General features: G+C 34.7%; 1 protein-coding gene across 1 annotated transcript in view; it reads left to right on the plus strand.

Moving 5' to 3' along the window:
- ADGRB3 (adhesion G protein-coupled receptor B3) overlaps positions 1 to 22,723 on the plus strand; it is a 1,013,812-nt gene that overhangs the window by 816,169 nt on the left and 174,920 nt on the right. Inside the window, exons 16-18 of the mRNA XM_007945182.1 lie at positions 9,289 to 9,415; positions 11,019 to 11,122; positions 15,295 to 15,397. Of these exons, the coding sequence (XP_007943373.1) occupies positions 9,289 to 9,415; positions 11,019 to 11,122; positions 15,295 to 15,397 (334 nt within the window). The remainder of the gene's footprint in view (positions 1 to 9,288; positions 9,416 to 11,018; positions 11,123 to 15,294; positions 15,398 to 22,723) is intronic.

Consider the following 22,723-nt stretch of genomic DNA (forward strand, 5'->3'; position numbering starts at 1 on the left):
TGTTTCAAGTCATCCTCACTTTCAGCAAGCAAAGTTGTGTCACCTGCATAATGCAGGTTGTTAATGACTCTTCTTCCAATCCTGATGCCACTTTCTTCTTCATATAATCCAGCTTCTCAGATTCTTTGTTCAGCATACAGATCGAATAAGTATGGTGGAAGGATATAACCCTGATGTCCTCATAAGCACAATTAAGTGTTCTGGAATTCCCATTCTTCTTAGGGTTATCCATAATTTGTTATGATCCACACAATTGAATAACTTTGTATAGTCAATAAAACAAAAGTAAACATCTTTCTTGTATCCTTTGCTTTGAGCCAAGATCCCTCTGACACCAGCAATGATATCACTCATTCCATGTCCTCTTCTGAATCCAGCTTGCATTTCTGGAAGTTCTCTATCAATATACTGCTGTAACCATTTTTGAATTATCTTCAGTAAGATTTTACTTGTGTGCCATATTAATGATATTGTTTGATAATTTCCACATTCTGTGGGATCACCTTTTCTTTGGAATGGGTACAAATATGGATCTTTTCCAGTCAGTTGTCCAGGTTGTGTGGCTATTACCCAGATTGAAATATCTAGACAACTTCCAGCTCCAGGGTCTTTCTGATCCTTATGATTCAAGATGAAGGCTGGAACTCCAAGTTGTTGTGTCTAGGAAAATGACAATATTAATGTCCACCTTTAAATTTAGTTCACAAGTTTTTTAAAAAATGTACTTGAAGTACCTACCATAACACCTAACATTGAGTAGACAATGTTAGCTGTTATTTTCATTAATGTCATTATTATTTGCCTCTTGATTAATGATGGCAGCTAGCATATTTTAACCCTTACTTATATAAATCATATAAAGTTATTTATACATATTTCTAACATGACAGTAGATTGACTTCCTTTATATTATTCCTTCCCATACTCTTTTCTACTCCCAATATTTCCAATTTTAAAAAGTTACTGGCAACAAAACTTGTGCTCTCATTCTTGTTATGATGTACCATGACCACAGAGTGACTCAAAAACTTGTTGCCATCAAGTTGATTCTGACACATAGCAGCCATATAGGAAAGGTGTAATGGCCCCATAAGGTTTCCAAGTTTGTAGATCTGTAAGGATTCAGACTGCCTCATCTTTCTACTGTTAAGTGGCTCTTGGGTTCAAACCAGCAACCTTTTGGTTAGCAGACCAATACTTAAGGGGCCCAATGCTTTAACCACTGCATGAACAGAGCTTCTCACAGAGTGACGGATTCTTGATATTAATGTGTATTTTGTTATAGGACAGTGACACTATAACTATGAAATAATTTCCATTGAAACTGTCAAGCTCCGAAAGGCAAAGTGGATCTGTAATATGCCCACAAAATAACCCAGCCCAGTGTCTGCCTCATATGGGATGCTGAATAAATGGTTGTTAAATAAGTGAATAAATGAATAATTCAGGAAAACTCAACTATGTCAGGTCTGATTCTATACGAGGTATTCACTCAATGATTTTTTTTTTGAGTAGTTACTATATGCCAAGGAGCTCTGGTAACAAAGTGCTTAAGGCACTTGACTGCTAACCAGAAGGCTGGTGTTTCAAACCCACCAGCCACTCCTCGGAAGGAAGGTTGGGCATTCCTACTTCTGTAGTGATACTGCCTCTGAAACCCAAGGAGAGGTCACTATGAGTCGGGGCCGACTCGATGGCAAATAACAACAACCACAACAACTATATGCCAAGCACTGTTTAGTATCTGACAATACCAAAATGGACATAACAATATCCATGTCCTCATTAAGCTTACATTCTAGTGATGAGATGTTGACAATAAATAACTTTAAAATATCAAATATGAGAAGTGCTATAGGCAACCACAGATCAGGATAAGGTACAAGGCGTGTGAGCAGTGAATGGAGTATCAATTATTAAATAACAAAGCACTTCAAATCTTAGTGAATTTAAAAAACAACCATTTTATTTGTTCAAAATTCTGTGGCTTAGCTATTTGAGTTGAATTAGCAGGTAGAATTTAGCTGTTTCTATTAGTCTCATCTGGAGTCAATGTTGACATTGTAGTCATCTGACAGTTCAACTGAGGCTGCATGGTCCAGCATCTTCTCACTCACATACATGTCTGATGGTTAGTGGTAGTCTCTGATCCTTGGTGAGGGTGGCCTGGACTCCTTCACAACTATTGTTCCAGGGTAATAAGTGTAGAACTTGCAAGATCTCTGGAGGCCTAGGCTTGGAAGACATACAGTGTCATTTCCATTGTATTCTTCTGGTCAAATCAAGTCACTAGCTTTCCCAAATTCAAAGGAAGTATAAATAGACTCCATCTCCTAATGGGAAAACTTACATAGAATTTATAGCCATTTTTGCTGCAGATGGAGAGTTGCTATCTTATATTGGAAATTAAATGACAGCATCTCTCATAAAATGGCATGTGAGCAGAGACCTATGTGAACTAAGGGAACACAAAATGTGGCTATCTGGGGGGAGTTCATTCTGGGGTAAGGGAATCACCAGCAGAAAATTCCAGGGTGAGATAATAAGAAGGTCAGTGTAGTTGGAAATGATTGGGCACAGGCAAGCATGGTAGAAGATGAAGGGAGTCAGGCAGTGAGAGACCAGATAGTATAAGACCTGTGGCCATTGTATGGGTTGTGACTTTTACTATGAATGAGATTGAAAGAGCCATTGCAGAGAGTTTTGAACTATTGCATGACCTCACATATATGTCAGAAAGGGTCTCTCTGGCTACTATGTTGATACTGAAGTTGAAGAAGTGTTCATGGCAAGAATGGATGCAATGAACCCACTGAAGAGACTATTTCTATACTCCAGACAAGAAATGATGGTAGTTTGGAATAAGAGGGCATAACTGACAGCGTTGTCTGGAATAATTTTAGAACAAATAAGGCAGAAAACATATTCTTGGATTGTATATTGTTTGGTCTTCCTAAGCCTGTTGTCAGCTTCTCTAAGAAAGGAACTATGTTTTTGTTATGTTTACCTCACCTGGCATTTGATAAAACCAAAAAACCAAACTCACTGCTGTCAAGTTGGATCCAACTCATAGCAACCCCTCCTTGGATTTCCGAGGTGGTATCACTGCGGAAATAGATTGCCCAAACTTCCTTCTGAGGAGTGGCTGGTGGTTCCCACCAGCCTTCGGGTAAGCAGTCAAATGCCTTAGGCAGCATGCCACCAGAGCTCCTGGCATTTGATAAACACTCACTAAATACTATTGACTGGTTAGTGAAAACTCCATCCTGGTTCCTGTATTGAACATAGTCACTGTAGGATGCTGATTCTTTCAGAGTTCACCATAAAATGATGTTGGGAAATAAAAAAACAAATAGATGAGCATATTAAGTTCCATTGATACACTTCAGATAATATTTCTGCTCAGTAATACATTTTTCTCAGTATTGAAATTATCACTTGAAATGTAAGTAATTATTTAACTAGTGAAATAGACATTTATTCTCAAGTGCCTACTATGTGTAAGCAGTATATCAGGTATTCAAAGTCAAACCAGGTGCAATTCTCCTCAAAAGCCCTAATATTCTAATGTGGCATGGAAAGTCTTAATTTTATAAATGAGGAAAGTAAGGTGAATTTATCAACTATCATTTTAGTATAAGATGGAGGCTTTAATAGGCACAGAGCAATTTGTATAAGTGCTAAGTGTAGAGTGGTTCTGAAAACACTCAAATATCTAGATAACAAATTGGAAATCTGATGTTATGTTATAATGGGACTACTCTTAAATCTATGTCCAGTAGCATAGTTGATAATACATGTTCTCCTGGTAGTGAGAAAGTACACTCTTCTAAATTGCCGGAATGATGTATATGTGACTGAAGTATATACGTTTTGTGTTGGTTCTACTCTTTTAATGGTAAAACATCTATATTATTACATAGTTACATATATAGACAATATGAGGATATTAATATAAAAATGACTTTGAACCATGACCTTCCACTGAATCAAAATACAGAAGATACCACCTTTTAGAAAGAGGACAGAACTTATAATATTTACTCATCATGTTTTTAGAATTTGAAATTTAATGATTTGCATTATCCCAAATAGTGAATGACTTCACCAAGGAACTGGGAGATATTTTATTTTTTACCATGAAAAACTGATTAAAAAAAAATTCAGTGTTTTTCTTTAATGTGTTATATGGTATGTTGTTGTTATTTGCCATTGAGTCAGATCTGACTCATAGTGACCCCTTCTTGGGTTTCTGAGGCAGTATCACTATAGAAGTAGATTGCCCAACTTTCCTTCTGAGAAGTGGCTGGTGGTGGTTTGAAACATCAGCCTTCTGGTTAGCAGTGAAATGCCTTAGGTACTATGCTACCAGAGCTCCCCATTATATGATATATCATGAAGTAAATAAATAAATAAATAAATAAATAAAAACAGGATGTAGACCATAAATAGAGTATGACAGCCTTTTTTTTTTTTTTTTTTTTATCTATTAGTAACTCACACTTTATTAAAACTATGACACTGGTGCCCTAATGTGTATGAGGGTAAATAGGCATAACACTGAAATCTTTTTATCACTTCATAAGAAATATACATTGCATTTTATTTTAAAACAGAATACCATTAAAATTTGACACTGAAAAAAAAAAAAAATCCCTGGTCTGGAAATGAGAAGACTTGCATTCTCTAGTTTTACTTCTAACTCTGTGGTTTAGAATACGTTTACTAAATTCACTGCACTTCACTTTCTGCATCTATAAAACTAAGTGGATGAGATAGATCAGTGATTATCAATGCTGACTGCACACTAGAGTCACCCAGGGAGCATTATAAAATGTAGTAATGCCCAAGCCCCACCCCAGGGTTTAATTTTTAAAACTCTCCTGGTAATTCTAATATATAGTAAAGGTTGAAATCAGTGGTCTAGGTGATCACTAAAGTTACTTTTAGAAAAACTCTCTAATTTTAAGATTTACTGTGTTTTGACATAGTAACAGTTGCTAAAGACAAGAGTTTTCTCAGTATTTGCAATGCTCCTGAAAACTACAAATTACCCCAATGTCTGTTTCTACTCAAAACTGGGAACATTTTCTCACCTGTACTCTAAAGTTTCTGAATTATGAGAATAATTTACACCAAGAGCCAAATGTATGTCATTCATTAGGGTGTGACATATAAATTTTAAATAATAATATAGAGTCGGAAGGAAGGTTGGGCAATCCTACTTCCATAGTGATACTGCCTCGGAAACCCAAGGAGGGGTCGCTATGAGCCGGGGCCGACTCAACGGCAAATAATAACAACAACAACAATGCTTAGACATGGGTTTTGGTTATTATGATTGAGAAACAAGTTCTCTGAGTACACAAACAATGTGAAGACAGTGTGCTCAAAAATCATATATAAAACTCTTTAAAAATTGCTGTAATACTTTCTTTGATCTTAAATAAATGGATCATCAATTTCCTAAAAGTTAATAAACTTCCTAAAATGTATAATTTTTCATAATAAATAATTTTTACACTGATTTATTATGAAGCAGACTAGAGATTTTAGAAAGACTGATTCAAGTGGGATATCTATGTATGTATTGACATTTCAAAGATAAAAGTGTGATTTTAAAAACAGTTTTGAAATGCATCACTATAAATTTTTGCTAACAGCTGTTTACTAAGCAATTTTTCATTGGAGTGAACAGATACTTTCCCTTAATTTTAAATGCTAGAGAAGATAGTCATAGACTTTATTATTCAAAGCTACCTTGAAGTCCAGAACTAAACCACATACACAGATCCAAAAAGAAACTGTAGCCTCCTAGGAAATTGGGGAAAGGCTTAAATTAATACTAATCTGGGAATTAATAGATTTTTACATTAATAGACATTTTACAAAATGTCTTACATTTTACAGAATTCTGTGTTTGGAGGTGTATAGTTTTGAATACTTGGGACAGGCAGACTCTTTCCTTCTTTTAGCTAGCCTAATAATAGAGAGAAGGAAAAGAGGTAGAGATGACAGCTAACAGCTAACATGGGTGCATGTAGGTGTAGCCAACAAAGAATGTGCTGGTTGTATAGAATTTCTGTAGGCCTAGTTATTTTTGAAAAGTATTTTTAAAATGACTTAATGTCCAGAAAAGACCGTATGAAAGAGAAATATGTGATCTCCAGTATAATATGTATGCCTGTACCATCATTCTGTTTGTTTCTGATATCATCAGTCATTATTCTTATAATATCTATAATATCCATACATACTTTACTGTATGTGTTTACCCTTCTGATAACAACCTAGACTTAATAACTAAGTATAATTCACATGTATTATTTACTATAGGATACTAGTTATGACATTGGAAGAATAATGTGACTACTGGAATAGCCCACATGTTTAGAAACCTCATTCTTTGCAGACTGGGAAGCTGTTTTGCCTCACATTAGCTCTACCACATATCAGTGTACTTTACAAGATGTCCCTGAAATCAATCAGATACGTGTACCATGCTTTCAAAGAATATTGTACAGTAGAAATAAGTATGAAAAGTTGGGAAATAAAGACAATACATAATATAAGAGTTTTAATAGTAGTAATATGTATGCTTGTGAATAAAAAAAAAAAACCTTATTTGTGAGAGTTTTATATGATTTGAAAACATCAAGAGGCTTCATGAAACAATAGAAAAGTTAGCATTAGAATGAATCACATTTCTTATTTCTCAGGTCTTGGAAATGGCTAAATGCAGTAGTTGGTATTATTGCCCCCTATTACCCCCAGAATCTTCTGTCCTGCACACCTGCTACACAGTCTCACAGTATTCTCCTATCAGATACATTATTTTGTGTTATACATCTCCTTTTAAACTGAGAAGAACACATCTAGCTATCAATTACTCATATAATATTATACATTAGCTTAATCAGATAAAGTCTAAAGAAAGGGAAGGACAGAGGAGATGTATCCTTAGGAAGATACACATGAAAAGGGGCTCACTGGGAAGATAAGAGGCATTTCTTGTTTCAGGAGAGGGTAGGACTAAAAGATGAATGGAAGGGTGGAGTTAAAGAACAGTGTCAATTCACAGTTTTGCCTGGGGCTGGGCAAGGTCAGCAATGCATTCACTGTACAAAGTAAGGTAAATTGACCTACTTCTCTAAGGATGTCATATCAAATTTACATGATGTTCAGAGTCTAGCAACATTACTGTATTGAACACAGACTTTATACCTGACACTTAGTCAAAGTTTAGTGATAAAATATTGTCTCCAGTAAATTAACTCTCATTACATGGATATAAACATACAACTTTGTCTCATATGACGTCTTATTTAAAGTTGTTTTTTTTTTTTCTTCCTTGTTAAGCCATTGAATTGGTTTATCGGTAATAGCTGCATAATGTTAAAAGTGTAAGTACTAGACTCCATTTTGAAAGCACAAATATTGCATTAAAGTAGAGCTGCCATCAGGATGAATAATGGAGATGTTATGCTTTAAAACATGTCAGATTCTCTTAAGTGTATCTTTCTTCTTTAAACTTTAATCAGCTGAAATAAATGTTTTTCATTTGGCCCTAACTGTTTATCAGGAGATAAGAGTCAGACAACTAATGAAATAAATTGATGTGCTACTATAGTTAGGTAGAACTAGAATTTATTAGTGCTGTAGTTGAAGGTATAACTAATTTGTATTTTGGACAGGTTGGCATGGCTACATGACAGCATGGGAAACAAAAGAGACCTATCAACTTTCTAAATGACTAATATTTAGAAGTATTTGGGTGAACGTCAGAGTAATTTTCATGTAGCTTTCCCTAAATACATTGTATTGCTCCTTAGAATAAGTTATAATTAAGAGTATATTGAGTCAAAAATATTAAAGGTATTGAATCATGAATATTAAAAAGATATTGCTTCTAGAAACCCAAAAGAGTAGTGTGAATTATATACTGAACTCAACTTGGAAATCCAAGTCTCACAGAAAAGCCTCTCTTTTTGAAACCTCTCAGAAATAGATTGCATGCATATTTAACCCAATTCCTTTAGGCATTCAGAGATGGAGGAGGTGAAAGCAAAAGTACCATATCAAAATTACATCATATCATTTGCTTCTCTCTTCTTCAAGTTTTGAAGTCACTTTTAAGACAGTAAATTGGTTAGAAATTTAAACACACACATAGGTATTTGCTAGCTGGAGAGTTTCTGAGCCTGGGGGAGGGTGGGTGACAATAGGTGCACTAAGTTTATAACACATATAATGATAATTAAGTTGATTGGTTGAGCAATATAGCTTCTTTTTTCTTTGTTTGCTTTCTTTTCCTGTAGAGTAGTTCAGCTGAGGGTGGAAGGCTTCCTCCCCACCCCCACCCCCTACTAAAGAAACGTAGGTTGATACCATTTTTATTGTTCTGCTGGATTGGGAAATAAACCATATGTTTTAGCATTTTGAATGGTTAAACTAAGTAGAAATTTGCAACAGGGCCTCTTTTCCCTCCGCCTACTGGACTTTGGGGTGGGGTTATTCCTCCAAGTGTTCTGGCCAACTTGGCCTTAGCTTTAATGCTTCTGCCCCGGGGCAAAGAGAGGGGTGAGGGGAAGAAATGTCAGGGGCTTCAGTTGGGCTGAGTGAAGTGTGGAGTGGGAAGCTTGTCTCTGAAACCCACCCCTCCCCTGGATACCAGGCAAAGGCAATGAGAGTCAGAACCAGCTGATGCCGCTGCTGCTGCTTCCCGTTTCCAGGGTGAAATTTTCACAGCAGCTAATTCTAAGGGGAGGAAAAATCCCTAACCAGCAGCGAAGATCCTATCACCCAGCCCAAGCAGTGTAACCTTTTAGGCAGACTTTTCAGAGAAATCCGCATTTTAAAAGCCAGCATTCACAGTCCTATAAAATACGGAACAGATATCAGAGCTGGTATGAAAATCTGAAAAGCCTCTTTACACCCTGAGTGTTTGAAACAATCCCATGAATATAGGAAGTGGCTGCCAGCGCTCTGGCGGCTGCTGTGCAGCCGCCGCCGCCGCCGTTCCTCGCAGAGGGCTGGACAGACCTAGTCCCGGTTTCAGCACCGCCGGCGCTGGACAGCTCTCTGCACGCCGCACCGCCGCCTGCTTGCTTTTTCCCACTCTTCTTTTGCATTACTGGAGACGCATCTAAATTACGTCCTTGTTCAACAAGAAGTAGATTTTTTTCCTGTACGGGAATTACAGTAGATGATTCTCTCAATTAAACCGCATTTTCTCCTTTAAGGATTTGGCCATCAGGCGTATTTATCCCGATCTTCCCCCCTTTGCAGGAACGAGTCTTTGGGAACGTGGTCCACCCAGGGATGTAAAACTGTGCTTACCGATGCATCCCATACGAAATGCTTATGTGATCGTCTCTCTACCTTCGCCATTTTGGCTCAGCAACCTAGAGAAATAGTAAGTAACAAAGGGAAAACATGGGTTTAATGCAAAGGCAGGGACATTGTGGCGAGTGTTTCTCTAGGGAACTGCATTTTAAAAGGGGAAATGGAAAATGTTGCAGGGTGCCTAAATTGGGTTCCTCTTCTCCTTGGCTACCTACAGTAGCTTGGTGAAATCAATTCTAGTTGGTGTGATATAACTAAATTCTACTCAATTTTATGTCTTCTAACTTGAAATTTCTGCAGTATAGTTTTGAGGATGTACTCCAATCATAATTTACTGCAAACTTTCAAATAAAAATAATTGCCAACTTAACCTTTATTTTAAAACTGGAAAGCTGTTCTGGAGAATTTGTGAAAATGCTGTTGTTAGTAGAATGAAGACCCCAGACACTATAGCCAAACACGCTGGATATCTGCATTGGATATTTTCAGCACAGGTTTTCGGGGGGTGTCCTTGGATATATCAATCTATATATTTTTATATCAAATAAAGTTTCATGGAAGCATGGTCTGTCAGAAACTGTAAAATCATTTCTTAACAGTGTGTAGGTTTGTTAAAATAGTTTTAGAAAGAAAAAGCTATATAGAACTGTCTAAAAAATAATTTACTCATCAAATGTATTTTGAGAAATTATTTCAAAAATTAAAATATTGAACACTAATTATTCAGATAAATATGACTTTCTGCCTAAATTTGGCCTAAATATGCATCATTGTTTTCACTTATTCTGATGATAAAAAATAACCTGGTATAATTTTATGTGTGCACATTTAATATTTTGGAGCAAACTTGATCTCATAATGTATTTCTGCAAACTTGCAAAATTAAAAATATGAAAACTAACAGATTTCATGAGTTAACATAGCATGTTAATATCTGAGAAAAGAAACCTCTCAGATCAGTGAGTACTTATAATCTTTTTATATGTTTTAGAATATATAAGGCTTATTTTTCAAGGTCATGTATTTGGAGACTGATACTGGTATTCTAAAAAATTATTTCTAATATTTTGTTCATGGGAAAATCATGAATATTCTAGGGTCTTGCATTTGAAATTTTATATTCTTCCATATCCTTATAGGCCAAGCAAGTGAAATTAAATGAAAGAATAGTTTACTTAGAACAAAGTTGGCAAAAGTCAAAAAGTTTGAAAAATTTACAGTATCCATGTACCAGATTTGGGTAACATAATGATCTGCAAATGGAAGGACTGAGATAAATTTTATTTAAAAAAAATATCATAAAATGACTGGACTGTAGTTACTTGAAAAATGAATGTTGCTTCAAATTTCAGCTAGAGAATAAGCGAACATGTGAATGTTGACCGTATTATAGTTTCTGTTCTTTATTTAGAAAACAGTAAGTAGATAATATATAATAATCAAGCATTTACAACTCCATGGCATTTATTACTTCACAGTGGCAGAGGGAAGAGCTAGAATTAGTCATCATAGTGGTTGAGAATATGGGAACAGAGTGGTTCCATGGGTAATAATCTGGTAACTCCAACAACTGTATTGGTTATTGTTGAATGACAAGTTAGTTTTGCTAAGTTTACAAGTGATCACTTTAAAAAAAAAAAAAAATGTTCCTTTTTCTTTTGGTTCAATTACAGATCATGGAATCCTCTGGTACACCTTCAGTCACCCTAATAGTAGGCAGTGGCCTTTCTTGTTTGGCTTTGATAACCCTAGCAGTTGTCTATGCAGCATTATGGAGGTATGAAATCAATTTATACACTTGAAATAGAATGCTCCATTGTTCGGAGTTAAATTAGGAAATACAATGACGATTATATGTATCCTGTCTTCTTAATTTACTGAAATCAGTATTTTTACAACAGTTATAATTGTTGAGATTGAACAGTAATAAATGAACTGTGTTTACATAATTTTTCTATCCATATTTGCTGTGGTGAAAAAATAAACAAAGCACACACACACTTTTTTTTCTCAAATGATGCTAACTTTCAACAAGTTGCCTACCCCCAAGCATGGTGTTATTATATCCCATTAACAGACCTATGAGTGGATTCCATTTAACTCAATCGCTATTGAGCCTGAGTTTAATTCATATATGTAGTTAAGTTAATTTATCTATTACAGAAATGAGACCTCTAAATTCTTCAGTTTTGAACACATACTTTCAATATGTGTTTGGCAATGAGTAAAAATTTCTGTAAGATTAAAGCACCAGCATAATACCACATTGCTCTAGATAAGACCTCTTGGTTGAGTGTCTCCAATAAATCAGATTTTGACAAATTAATTAAAAGAAGTTAGAAAAATACATAAACAAGGAAAAATGATTGAAATAATTTTATTACAACATTTGAAATTGTATCTGATATTATACAAACATTACTTATTCTCTAAGATTTGTTGTGTTCTATTAATAATTACATTTGTGAAGTTTAATATATCTATTCACATAATGATAACCACTACATAAACATACATCCCAACTTCCTAATGGATTTTTTTAAAGTTCTAAATGTTAAACATTTTTATATGCATTGGGAGTTCTGATGATGTAGTGCCTAAGGCATTTATTTGACTGCTTAGCCAGAAGGCTGGTGGTTCACACCCACCAGCCAATCCTCAGAAGGAAGTTTGGACAATCTGCTTCCATAGTGATATTAGATTATTGAAAATGTTTAAAAGATATAGTTACTATTTTAGGAGATAGATAATTATCATTTGCTGGATATTTAGAATATTAAAAGTACAGTAGTAAATGTTGTTTCTGCTTCGGAGATCTGCCAATCCTGGTAAGTCAAAAATTAAGATTAAAAACAAATCCATTGAAATTAATTATAATTTAATAAGGAAAGGCCATTTGATTTAATATCTGTTTTTTTTTCCCCAAAATCATTATGTTTCATTATATTTTTACTCTTTGAGGATAAAAATTGTCAAAGGATTTTTAAATTATCAAAGATGTTAATAATTTTCATGCTCCATACCAAAGCAAAATATGTATACTTCTTGGCATATGCTAGAGGTTCTCCTTTCTTGTGAAAGAGTTACCTGGTAGTATAACACTGACAAATTGAGACAATCTGATCAAATGTGGCCTGTCCTAGAAAAAGTGCTTCATTAATCTAGGGATGGCATTGAAGGCAATAGAATCATAGGTTTAGGGCACAGTCAAGTAGACATTGTCCTGGTAATGTGAGAACAAGATGAACAAAGGCTGGGAAGAAAACTTTTTCTGTCACGATTGTCCGAACAATTCTTTCTGAAAAACAAAGCAGAGTCTGTGGGTCAAGATATTAGGTAATCACAATAGTATTATAATTTATAGGCTCCAAAGTATTTAGAACAAATTAAATTCCATTTAACACTTAGAGATCCAGCACCATTAATTCCATCTTCTTCTTACCCTTGAACACATATGGCTAACCATATAACACACACTGACATTGTAACTAACTCATGTTTAAAATTTATCAAAGAAATACAGGATTACTTATTCTATAATAAAATTTTATTTATCTTGGGAAATCATCTACAACAGTTGTTTTCTAGAAATTACCAATAACTCTCAAAGATCTACCAAAAGTTGACATGAAATTGAGTCTAGAGGAGAATATCAAGAAACAACACAAATCTGAGTTCTTTAAACTTAACAATCATTGTCTACTCTTCACATTTTGTTCAGATGTGCATTTCTAATAAAATAGAAGAACTGAAGTAATATTAATATTTTGATGTAAGTGTCAAGACTCATGAACTATTACATGGATCTTGTAGCGTAAAGAATTTAGTGCATTTTATAAGCACCAATTTATCTTGTAACTTTATGATAATAAGTGTGTTAGAGCACAGTCACCCTTTTTCTCCTAGTTACAGTTTAATTTTTTTTTTATTTTTTTAATGATTTGTAAAATGTACAAGTATCAGAATTATTTTATATATAAATATTCTTTTGAAATTGGATGATGCTCCATGTAGCTTGTCAGAAACAATACATGGAGTTGTGTTCTCTCTATCTACAATTATGTTCTGTAGAATTATATGGTTACATCAGTGAGCAATTGACCATGGCTTTTTAATAAATGTATTGAAATTATGTCTTCAGAAATTTTGTTTCAAGCATCATACACGACATAAAATGTCTTAAAATTTGGGATATTTTAAACAAATTTTTTAAGCAATAGTGTTGCTTAGTATTGATGAAGATGAAGATAGCTAAAGACTCCACAGGATGGTCAGTTCTGGTTCTCTTATTACCACGATTTTCTATTTATAGAGCAAATGACATCACTGAAACCCTTTTAATAATGTCATTTGTGTGCTTGTGATGTCATAAAATCATCAGCACAATATGGAGAATTAACTTTGTACAGCTCTTAACTTTTTGTTTTATCCCCACCCACAAAAAAGGAATAGTTTAATATTTGATAATATGTTAAGTGTTCTAGTGTGTGGTTTATTATATTTTTAGCTACCAGTAATGCAGGAAGAAGCTCTGGTAGCATAGTGCCTAAGACACTTGACTACTAACCAGAGGGCTGACAGTTCAAACCCACTAGCCACTCCTCAGAAGGAAGGTTAGGCAATCTACTTCCGTAGCGATATCGCCTCAGAAACCCAAGGAGGGGTCGTTGTGAGTCGGGTCCGACTCGACAGCATGTAACAACAACAAATAATGCAGGAACAAGGTTAAGCAATATTTGAGGCCGTTTTGTGCTGAGATTCAACCTAAGTTAGACCTATTGGAGTTTGTTTTGTGAAGAAGAAAATTCCTTTTATATTATAAAATCTGTTGTTGGATTTTGTTTTGCCATTGTTTTTGTTTTGCTTTCTCATCTGAATATATAATGATATGTGAGGCTCTATGTAGATATTCCTCAAAGACAGAGAAAAACCTTGATAGGTTTTTTACCTTCCAAAGAGTATCTCCAGATCATAGGCACCTCCATCTAACACTGCACTGGAGCTCTCACGCCTGCTGTGGAATGTGATTCCGTGTTCAAATATAAATTGAGCAGGCTCAAACACACAGCAAGTACAAGTGTGTCTTTTTGTTACTGTCACTCAGAGATTTACCACAGGGTACAGTAAAGTAAAATAGCTGTTACCCTTTCAGGGTAAACAGCTGGTAGAACATTTGATTCTGAGCAGTTTTCTCCATGGCTTATATTCTTGATGCACTTAAAAATTACATAACAGACTGTATATAAACACTTCTTCATAAGAGTAAAATATGGCAAGTACCATGTGTTTTCCAGTCTAATGGTAAATTATTTGTGGATCAGACTAGTTTTTAAAGTAAATGCCTGTTTTAAGGGACTGATTACTCATGAAAAGAAAAATATAAAGAGTAGCATTCTGACTACCTAAACATGCTTGAGTGCATGAAATGATGAGTACAATAAAATAAAAAATTTCAAGGTTTAATGAATGTGATGGCTGGCGTCTTCTAGTAATCACTGGTAATACTTTTCAGTCTGTGTGGGTTTTGCTTTTTTTTGGTTCTCAGAGTTTCTGTTGGTTGCCTTATATGGTAATACTTAACATATTATACACAGAATGTATATATATGTATATTCAAAGGGACATTATACTCAATAGCATATTTCCAAAATGTGTCTTGTTTCCAAGAAAAAATTTACACTGAAAACAGATGTGTAACTTGAGCTCTGTCAGATATGTTGTGTTGTCCATGCAAATGTCTAAGGAAAAAGTAGTTCTGAAGCATGCTTTCACATGCCACTGGGCAACTGAGTCTCTAACCAATATTTATGTAAAAAGCTATTTTTCTCCGATAAAGGCTAGGTTTTAGTATTGTTTTCTTTTTCTTAGATTAGTTTCACCTGTTTTCACAATGTAGCATTCTGCATCTTTCTGTTGAATTTTAAACTTCCATACTCTTTCTCTGGCTAGGTACATACGCTCTGAGAGGTCTATAATTCTGATAAACTTCTGCCTGTCTATCATCTCATCCAACATCCTCATACTGGTTGGACAGACTCAGACACATAATAAGGTATGATTGGTAATTATTTTAATTCTCTGTATGGTTTTGTTTTGACATAAAGGTGGTTGTTGATATCTAAACATTTATTCTAGATAAAATGGAGAACTGATAAAATTTGTTTCAAAAACAAAATAATTTTATTGGTTTCTGAGTAAAAGTATTGTCTATTCCAGTCCAGAAATAGAGTCCTTTGTTTAATTTCCTAGAAGTTGAGCAACTGTTTTCAATAGTGAAAAGATATCTTTGTTAAACATGGTATGAAAGTTCTATGAATTCAAAGCCTTGGGGCATCAAAAGCACAAGTTTTGACTCATTACCCTAATTGTAATAGGATTGCCTGTGCTTTGTCCTAATTTATTAACATATTGATTCTTAAAAGGCAAATGAAAATTGCTTACAGGAGTAGCATTGCTCTTGAAAACCCACCCCAAAAATGTCTATAAGCAACACTGGAAGAGTGTATTATGTAAAAGCTAAGTTTTATGCCTTTGAAAAATTTTCCCTTACCAAAAATATTTTGATACTTAACCAATATGGCAGCTTTACTACATAGTCACTTTTAGTGGAATGTAAAAGTATAGACCCTGTTTATATGAATTGACTTGAGTTGAATGATCTTGTCTTTTCCAGAAAGGACTGTCAACTCTCTTTATTAAACTACTCTGAAATACATCCCAAGAAACCCACTAAAGCAATCCTGAATTAACCTACCTTGGCCTTTTAGGAATTTTGTTAAACAGTCACTCTTTTGATAACTTATTTGTCATTCAATCATACAGTTTCAGCGCCCCCCTTTTCTATTTTACTATTTTTTTCCCAAATACTAAAGCCAATAATTAAACTTTTTAAAATAATATTTTATTTTTAAAAAATAAAATGTACTTTTCAATTGGTTCCTTTACTGTATTAGATATTCATACAATATGTATCAACCTCCAGGATGGTCTGATTATTTTGCTAATCTACATTCCTGGTATTGTTGATTCTCACCCAAAGTAACTGATTCGTGGTTTAGGTAGGGCCTTGAAAACCACTTAGATGATTCTAATGAAGGTTTCTTTTTGAAGGACATTGCTGGAGGAAAACCAGTAATCTTTTAAAGATAAAACAAAAATAAACCTAATAAAGGGCCCTGTAGCAATTTTAAAAAAAAAAAAGGAGCTCTGGTAGTGTAGTGGCTAAGGCATTTGACTGCTAACCAAATGGTCAGTGGTTTGAACCCACCAGTCACTCTGTGGAAGAAAGATGGGGTGGCCTGCTTCTGTAAAATTTACAGCCTTAGAAACTTAATGGGGATCATTATGAGTCAGAATTGACTCAATGGCCATGAATTTTATGTTCTTTTGGTAGAAATAAAAAGAACTTCAATGTATTTCAATATTTAGGTTTTCTTATTTATTTTCTTTTTAAAGAAAGAAGATGAGAGAACATAAAGTCTATTAAAACATGTTTCAAGACCACATTATAAACATTTTATATATATAAGAAATACATAAGAAAATGGAAAACAGAGACAGATAGGAGAAAACATCATAGGTGAGAGAAGAGCCAGTTGGAATTGAGGAAGGAGAAATAGAAAAGTACAAAATGAACAGTGGAGGAAGGAATGAGGATAAAATAGGCAAGAACTGGGAAGGGAAAGGAAAAGGGAGAAAGTGAGAAGGAAGGAACTAGGAGGGAGAGAATACAGGACTACAGGTCATAAGGAATTTTTAGATTGTTCTGTCACCTCTTCCCTTTTGATTGTTCACTTGGGCTGAACTTCACATCTCTTAGAAATGCTTATTTTATGACAATTGTCTGTTTATAAATCTTTAACTTTAAATCTCCATCCAGAAAAGGAGACTTCTCTATGAACCAAAATACATCAAGTCTAGAGTCAGCTTTAGCCCATAGTTTTTTTTCTACAAAACCTTCCTGTCAAGTTTTTTTTTTTTTTCATTTTTCAAACACTCTTAAATAATTCTCATTAAACTATGCAAAACTGTGGGTAATATGCTTTATAAACTATTTCATGCTGTGTGACAAACTTTTTACAAATTCTGAACCAATTATAGAATATAAAATCTTCCACAAAGCTTTTTACTACACATTACAGTGGTATAAATGAGCCCTGTCTAATAGAAATATAACACAAACCACAAATGCAAGACCCATAAGTAATTTAAAATTTTCCAGTAGCTGCATTAAAAAAAAGCAAAATTAATTTTAGTAATTCACTATACCCAAAATATTACCATTTCAGCATATAATTGATATGAAAATTATTAATATTATATTTTCAAATGTTTTTAAAATCAAGTCTTTGAAATCTGGTATATATTTTACAGTTGCAATGCATCTCAAATTGAACTAATCACATTTCAAGTATGATAGGTACATGCACCTAGTGACTACCATATTGGACAGTGAAGGTCAAAACTTTAACTATTTTCAGAAGCTAAAGAAGTGTCACGAAATTACATCTTGCCTGCTTATTTTGGTCTTTCCAGAGTTCAGTGTCCTTTTTAAAGAATGTCATTTTGATATGCACAAGTGTTGTGAATATACCTCAAAGATAGGATAAGACAAGTGTAGTTTTACTTTTCATTTCTGATTATGAGGAATGGCTGGTATTTGCTTCTTTTTTATCTTTTTTTAAAACAATTAACTTGATTTTATTCTCCTTAGGTAACTAATTGTAGGATCAATTTTAGATGAGTTTTGAACCATTATGGTTCTGTTCCAGATCGACTGTACTATTTTTTGCTGCTACAGCTATTGATAATTGTGGATATGGGTGGGTGGTGGATGGTGGTGATGATTTTTAAAAATGAGAAATTGGTACTCTTTTCTCTCCTGCCATATTAATTTTGACTTACTAGCTCTGAGTAGTTGAACTAAAAAACCTAACACAATTCACTATAAAATGACCAAGAAGGAAAAAAATATAAAATGGTGGGCTTCTACTCTTAGTCACTCTCAGCAATATCAAGTTTCTGGGGTTGGAAGAAATCATATATTCATTATGACATATGCATTAAATTGAATTAGATCAATTCCCCTTTATTTTATATATGAAATTTTGGTATGTAAAATACTACACCTGTCTTACTGTACTTTCAAAAACAAAAATAACAACAACAAAAAAATAGAACAGAAATACAGATAATGTATAAAGTATTATCTGTATAAACTTAGGATGCTCCAGGAGAGCATTTTAAAACATGCATAATAATGATCACTGGCTACAGTATTTGACTTCGCTGTGTATAGGACCCCATGAGGAGCTCTGGTGGTGGACTGGTTAAAGCAAACGGCTGCTAAACAAAAGGTCGGTGGTTCCAACCCTCTAGGATCTGTGAAGGAGAAATATGAGGCAATTTGCTTCTGTAAAGATTTACAGCCTTGGAAACCCTATTAGACAATTCTACTCTGTCCTATGGTGTCCTTATGAGTCAGAATCAATTTGATGACAATGGGTTTTTATAGGACCTCTCAAGCCTTGGTTAAGCACTCAGCTGCTAATTGAAAGGTTGGCGGTTTAAACCCACCAATTGCTCTTTTCCTTGGGAGAAAGATGAGGCAGTCTGTTTCTGTAAAGATTTGCAGCTTTGGAAACCCTGTGGGGGCAGTTCTACTCTGTCCTATAGGATCACCATGAGTCAGAATTGATTCGATGAAAGTATTTTATTTATTTATTTTTTTCCCCATGGCTGTGGGCATTTTGTAGTTAAGTTACTAATAAGTTTTGATTTAAGCTGTAGTATTTCCTACTTGAAAAAATAGAAATATTTGAGAACTTCTTTATGAATCATTTATTTGATATTGTCCCTAAGAGTTGTCATGGATAGCTTGTATGAAAACTGGTTATTTGATGGTGATGTCCAGAATAGTTTTGAAGGGTCATACAGGGATTTTTCTCTGAATTGCTTGTTGAAGTATAATTTATCTGATTGTATCACTGCTGAATATCTCTGCATCCTTTTGAGTTTGGATAGAAACAAAGTGAAATAATCCATTGTTTAAAATATGATGTATTCAAATTTTTAAACCACAGATTCAATTTGGCAGCAAAGTGAGGAATCAAATGCAATTTGTTATATCTCTTCTTAAAATGCAGTTGTAAAATTTAATTATGACTCACTTCATTGTATTTTGAGCTTTCTCATAAAGTGACATTGCCCTTTGATCTCTTTGTGCATTTAAAATTGCAGCCAAGGTGTTCATTTATCATAACTGTTATTTATTAGTAAAGAGTTTTCTTTGCATCTTAAAGTATATGTTTATCTTTTGTTGTGACATGTGTAAACTATTTTTGGAACTACTATTTTGCAGAAAGTAAAGATTATTTTTGGAAATAGATAAATTCAGAGAACAGTATTTTTTAAAAATCATATCTACTTCTTTCTAAAAGACTTTGAGGTGATTTATTACATTAAAGTGTACACAGCACCCTTTCTAACCAACAAGAGCTACATTTATTTTAATTATTTATTTTGGTTTGATAATGGTGGCCACCAAGATGATGGAAGTACTGTTTCCTTCCACAACCTTACTCCCAGGTTATAATGAAGGCAAACCTGAATCCAAATTCTATCCTACATATTGATAATTATATGAATACTCATTATCAAATCAGGAACATAGCCTGTTCTATAAGCTCAATGAACCCTTGGATCTTTGTCCTTTAGATATCTTAGCCTCACTATGTATGAAACATTCCCTTGAAATGAACATACGGACACAGCAACAGTATAGAGACAGGATTCTACTCCCTTTGATTGTTGTTCTTATGTGCTGTCGAGTCGGACCCGACTCATAGCGACCCCTCCTTGGGTTGCCGAGGCAGTATCACTATGGAAGTAGATTGCCCAACCTTCCTTCTGAGGAGTGGCTGGTGGGTTTGAACCGCTAGGCTTCTGGTTAGCAGTCAAGTGCCTTAGGCACTATGCTACCAGAGCTCCCAATCCCTTTGATTAGCATCATTCAATCAGAAATCTTCCTAAACCAATAGATGGATGCAGAGTGATTAGGAATAAAACCATGGCCCCTATCTCTAAAAGGTACAGGATATAGACTTCAATGGAATCATTTATACAATTAATTCAAGAGTAAGAAGTGTTTAACTGTACTAGTCAATCCACATATCCTCAATGCCTTTATTTTCACCAAAGGGAACCCACTAATTCATCCATCATAATAATTAACCAGACACTATTCCACCAACAAATACTCATCTTTTACATCCAATTTGATAAAGTGAAGAGTTGATTGTGACAAATACAAATAGATCGGCAAGAATTTTCTGTGCCACCTCTGGCTAATGCCAACTGACCAAGCTACTCTGTGCATTTCTAGACCACTCCTAGAATTAAAGGTGAACTCTAACTGGAAGCTCTGGTAGCATAGTGGCTAAGACACTTGCCTGCTAACCAGACAGCTGGTGGTTCAAACCTACCAGCCACTCCTCGGAAGGAAGGTTGGGCAATCCTACTTCCATAGTGATACTGCCTCGGAAACCCAAGGAGGGGTTGCTATGAGTCGGGTTTGACTCGAAGGCACATAACAACAACAATCTAACTGGAAAATATGTAATATCATACTGAGAATACCAAAGTTTTGTGAAGTAAATTATAGACCTTCTAACATGTACATAAAAATTAAATGAAGCAATAGAATCATGTCTGAGAGTTAGATGCCAATTTCAGTCCTAAAAGACCTAGGGGCTAAACCAAAAGTCCTTATTGATAGACAAAGAGAAGATTCTACATTTTGATATGGCTACACAATCCCTTAGCGCTATTTAGGAGAAATTTATCTCATGTATATTAATGTATGGCACATTGAGTTATATAATGGGCTGTGTCATGCCCCACACAGTTCTAAGTATTTCTCAAGGGATTCCTATCACTCTGGGTTGAGAACTGCTGAAAGCTAAGCTATAGAAATAAGTAACATGGCTCTTAGGTTAGGCCTGCCAGACCTTTTCATGACATCACATTTATAGAAAACCTTGTTACTTGTATGCTTGCAGGGCAAAATAGATAAACTTCTCTAGGTTGTCTAAAAAGCTGAGAATACTACATTGTCACTAATAAATATTAAATAGCTCAACAAAAGTTGTTTATCCTGACTGCCCTCATTCTCTGTCCTCCACAGATTCCTCTTTCTGATGCAATCTGGCTCTGCTTGCTAGCCCTTCTCTGAACCACTCTGCTTAAGGTCTCTAATGACTTCCATACCATCAAATCCAATGGAAATTTATTTTTTCTCATCTATTTTTCAGTCTTCTTCTAATGATATAACCACTTCTCAATACTTGTTAGACTCTAGTTCCTTTACTTCTGAGGCACTTAACTCCTGAATTGTCTTTATTCCTCTCTGTCCATCTTTATGGTTTTCTTTTAGGGCTCCTCTTTCATAGCCTGCCATTAAATGTAAGTCCTCATTAATATTCTCTGTCTTGAAACACTTTTTAAAACTCACATAGTCTACAAAATTTTTCTTACTTCACTTTGTGCTTATTTACCATCTATAAAGATGTTATGTTTTGGTTCTGTAGTTTGTATAGAGATAATAAGTAAAGGTAGTTAAAACAAAAGGCCATGATCATCCTATGGACAATTTTGTTTGTGTTAATTTGACAGAATTGTGTTTTAAAAAAGAAAAATAATCTTGAATTTGAATACTTTTAATTTACCTAGTTCTGCTATGTCTTCCTTTTGTCATAGACCCAGATGCTTTACACATTTACCTTTTGCCTGACCTCTAAAGGCATATGTGTTTTAAACTTCTCAGAAGGAACATTGAATATGTTTCCAGCTACTCATTTGTTCCTCCTGATACCCTTCAAAACAGTGAGCCCACTTTTCTTAAGATCCATAGCTCTACCTGCTTTGGTGGGAGATACTAATTACTCAGAAGTTATGGTTAACACCAGGTGATTGAGCCGGCTGGACCTAAGCTTCCAAAATCTGGAGACCCTGGGAGGTGCAAATGGTTAAACTGCTCAGCTGGTAACCAAAAGAATGGATGTTTGAGTCCACCCAGAGTTGTCTTGGAACAAAGGCCTGAAAATTTCCTGAAAAATCACCCATTTAACATCCTGTGGAGCACAGTTCTACTCTGATGCACATGGGATCACCATGAGCCTTAACTGACTCAAGTAAAACTGTGTTTTGTTTTCCTTTAATCCTAAATCTACTGCTTCCTAGTTATGTGACCTTGGGCAAGATACACAGCTTATTTAGACTTTGATGTTTCTTAGTATCCCCCTTAACAGTGTTGTTTTCAAAGTTATGGAAGATAGCACATATAAAATATTTAGCCCAGAACCTATAGGAACTCTGGTGG

The sequence above is a fragment of the Orycteropus afer genome, unplaced genomic scaffold (genome assembly GCF_000298275.1).
Source record: "Orycteropus afer afer isolate SDZICR_OR568_19922 unplaced genomic scaffold, OryAfe1.0 scaffold00133, whole genome shotgun sequence".
Classification (NCBI taxonomy): domain Eukaryota; kingdom Metazoa; phylum Chordata; class Mammalia; order Tubulidentata; family Orycteropodidae; genus Orycteropus; species Orycteropus afer.